The following is a 3,547-nucleotide window of genomic DNA, read 5'->3' on the forward strand; positions in this document are numbered from 1 at the left end:
TATATATATAGCAAGCTACTGTTCTATAGTTAGAACAGTAGCTTAAAGCTAGACAAAGTAAAATGGAAGCTAATTCTAGGGCAATTAATGCCTTAAAGGTAACAGTAGCAAAACTAAAAGTGACAATTAAAATTTGCATATGAAAAAATAGTAATTGTGATTACTCTGAAGAAAACTTTGCCAAATCTGATACACCAAGACTGACTTCAGTGTCTGTATTTTGTAGGTGGATGATGACAGCATTGATGATCTGGGTGAAGTCAAGAAGTGAAGACCAAATATGCACTTTCACTGAAATGGATGTGACCTGTAACAGCAACAGCCTGGCCAAATGTACACATTGTCGTTTTATACCTATTTTATTCACTGTACATAAAAATCTGCAGACATGGCCACTCACTTGGCTTTTTCTTTTAGTTCATAGCTGCTTTCTGTCATTTGCCAAAGGCGTGGTATGACCTGAGTCCTTCACAAATATTCTTCACTCACTCAAAATGTAGGCTAATAAATTCTCGTCTCTTGAATTTAAGTTGTCTTTCCAAGTTTCTGTTTTGTTTTGTTTTTTGTGGGTTCAACAGTCTGTAAACACTGGAATTTGGTTTTGAATTTTTTCAGGTCTGAACAAACTTGGAAGAAAAGAAAACATGGAATAATTGCACCTCCAGACTTTTTACTTTTTTTAGTTTTTCCAATTGCATATTCTAAATATGTAAAAAAGGGGGCAAAATTCGTCATTTTTCAGCATTTTTTATTTTAATATTTTTTGTATATAAAGATGGACAGTCATCATGATTTTAACATTTTACCACATAAAGCTTTTGAGTTTTAATTGTATATCCATTATTTTTGTTTTGATTTTCTAATCCAGAACCTAGATGTGGAGTGCAAGAAGAGCCTTTTGAATTATCCTCATCTGGCCTCCCACTGTCTTTAAATTAAAACTAAACTGTTTTTGTTACTATATTTTCCACTATAAGTTGATGATTTTTTACTGATTTTGCTAATGACACCCCCAGGTAATTGAAAACAAATTCTAACTAAATTAAACATCTGAACTGCTCAAAGTGGCAGGAAAAAAGTGCTGGTACACTATCCAAACACACACCCCATCTCCAGAAATTTTAGTCCGGGAAAATATGAAATTTCATTCTGGAAACGTAGAAACTGAGTGCCTTTGTTTTTCCCCATGTTTTTTCAAAGCTATGATTTGTTGTCGTCACAGACTTTATGAGTCTCTGAGATGGTTTCAGCTTACTTGTTTTTCATGCATCCTGCCCATGAGTAAACCTTTTCCCTGGTCTAATAGTTTTATAATGAAGGCATTGTCCCCAGACAGATAACATTTACAGTTGTTACCATATTCCTTTGGGTCAATACCACTTCCCCTTAGATAACATGGGGCACAGATGCTCGGTTCACTTCTGAATTAATGTTTGTCTGAAGCTTTGAGAGCAAACACCATTTCCTTTCCAACAAAGACACCTGCTGCTTTAAGCTTTTATTGACTCATTTAGGCAGTTGCAGCTGGGTGTTGTACATCACAGCTGCGTCAGAATATGAATCTCTCACACATAGATATTTGCTGTGCCTTTAAATCTCCCATCTTAGACCAGGTTTTACCTCCAGTCCTGATCCTGGAGTTCATGTTTGGGCTGATGGGGAACTTTGTGGCCCTGTGGATGTTTATCTTCCACATGGACACATGGAAGCCTAATGCAGTGTACCTGACTCACCTGGCTGTGGCCGACTCCATTGTCCTGTTCTGTTTGCCGTTCAGGGCAGATTACTACAGACGTGGGAAGAACTGGATCTACGGCGATGTCCCGTGTCGTATCCTCCTCTTTATGCTGGCAGCCAATCGTGCAGCAGGGATCTTCTTCCTCACAGCTGTGGCTGTTGACCGCTACTTCAAGATTGTCCACCCACTGAACAGCATCAACCGCCTAGGCCTGGGCTATGCTCTGGGAGTGTCCCTCGGCCTCTGGGCTCTGATCTTTCTTGCAACCGGTTACCTACTTACCGGTAAACACTTTTTCTACAGCAGCAATCGTACTCAGTGTGAGAGCTTCAACATCTGCATGAGCTTCACTCCTTTGTCCACCTGGCACAATGCTTTCTATGTCATCCAGTTTTTCCTGCCCACCGTCATTGTGGCCTTTTGCACTATCAGGATCACCTGGCAGCTCAGAAACAGAACCTTGGACAGAAAGGGAAAAGTCAAACGTGCTGTTCAGTTTGTGTTGGCTGTGGCTTTGACCTTTATCATCTGCTTTTTTCCCAGCACTATATCGCGTATTGCCGTGTGGATCCTGAAGGTTTGGTATGACGAGTGCAGATATTTTGAGAAGGCCAACTTGGCATTTTACACTTCCGTGTGTTTCACCTATTTCAACAGTGTCCTCAACCCTGTGGTTTATTATTTTTCATCTCCAGCCTTCAGCGGTACCTTCAGAAAGGTGCTGAACAAACTGCTGAGGAATGACGAAAAAGACCCGGCTGAGTTGGACAATGACATTTCCACGATTGACAGAGGAAGAATCTAAATCCAGGTGATAAGTCAACAAATGTCATAAAACATTTGTTACAAGTTTATAACAATAAGTAGAATAATGCTTTGCTTTGATTTTAAATAAAATTACTCTTAGTATCTTTGTATTACTTGCAATGGGATGCCTCTGCCCCGTTCTCTGGTTTTAAGCTTATTTTGAGACTGGTTGCTGGGTGATTTTGACAGTCTCTTCAGTAGAAGTATGAAGTTAAATAATAAAAATGAAGTTTGGACATTTTTCTTGGGAAAGTAATTCATACAATCATTTTATAGTAAATCCCCAACTAAATACTGAATTTCTTCATGTGTGGTAAAATCTTTACAATTTGAATCAGTTGAACATGAGTGGAGTTTGAAAGGCGTTTAGATAGTGTGTGTTTTACTAATGTGGGAGTTTATAATGACTGATAAATTAGCGGTAACTATTGCTTAATTGAGAAAGTGATGTGGGTGGGGMTTTTTTTCCACTGCAGTTTAGGCTTTACATTATGCTGCATTTTCTTATTTGTAAAACTCTTAATTTGCAACAGCCTGTCTATGTTGCAAACTTGGGAGCAACTTTACAGGTTCCATGACTGTTACATTTTTTATCATTTTAACAGAATTTACAACGTCTATTTCAAACAACATTGATCTTGTAGGGAAAAAAACAGTGCAGGTTATTTTAGAAGCCATGTTTGTAATGCACCGTAATCAATATAATCAATGTTTAATGTACAACAGGAAAAATGAGTTAATGATCTGGAGCAAATCAAAGATTTACTGTCTGCTGGTCATGAAAAATGTGATCTAAAAATCCTCCCCAATGGATTTTCTTTATTTTGTTTTTCAGAGGAAGAATGTTCAACTTATTACGGAAACCCATTTCTGCCACCAACAAGASAACAATAAAAGATCCTTTATGTCAGGGGTGGGCAATCCTGGTCCTGGAGGGCCGCAGCCCTGCATATTTTACTTGTTTCTCTGCTCCAACACACCTGATTCAGTCACTGAAATACC

At 38.5% G+C, this 3,547-nt stretch overlaps 2 protein-coding genes across 2 annotated transcripts in view; both read left to right on the forward strand.

Annotated features, from left to right (window-relative positions):
• Positions 1–529, forward strand: part of denr (density-regulated protein) — a 29,422-nt gene extending 28,893 nt beyond the window's left edge. Inside the window, exon 8 of the mRNA XM_014023515.1 lies at positions 227–529. Within this exon, the coding sequence (XP_013878969.1) occupies positions 227–271 (45 nt within the window). The 3' untranslated portion in view covers positions 272–529. The remainder of the gene's footprint in view (positions 1–226) is intronic.
• A 170-nt stretch (positions 530–699) lies between these two features.
• Positions 700–3,511, forward strand: LOC106528365 (hydroxycarboxylic acid receptor 3). The gene is made up of 2 exons (XM_014023514.1): positions 700–2,549; positions 3,381–3,511. Exon 1 carries the CDS (start codon positions 1,557–1,559, stop codon positions 2,541–2,543), a length of 987 nt encoding a protein of 328 aa, XP_013878968.1. The 5' UTR covers positions 700–1,556; the 3' UTR covers positions 2,544–2,549; positions 3,381–3,511.
• Positions 3,512–3,547: the final 36 nt, after the last annotated feature.

Source organism: Austrofundulus limnaeus, unplaced genomic scaffold, assembly GCF_001266775.1.
Source record: "Austrofundulus limnaeus strain Quisiro unplaced genomic scaffold, Austrofundulus_limnaeus-1.0 Scaffold374, whole genome shotgun sequence".
In the NCBI taxonomy this organism is placed as follows: Eukaryota; Metazoa; Chordata; class Actinopteri; order Cyprinodontiformes; family Rivulidae; genus Austrofundulus; species Austrofundulus limnaeus.

What these genes read in the sequence shown, in the direction of transcription:
- LOC106528365 (XM_014023514.1), top strand. Translation starts at nt 1,557, where the DNA reads ATGAATCTCTCACACATAGATATTTGCTGTGCCTTTAAATCTCCCATC.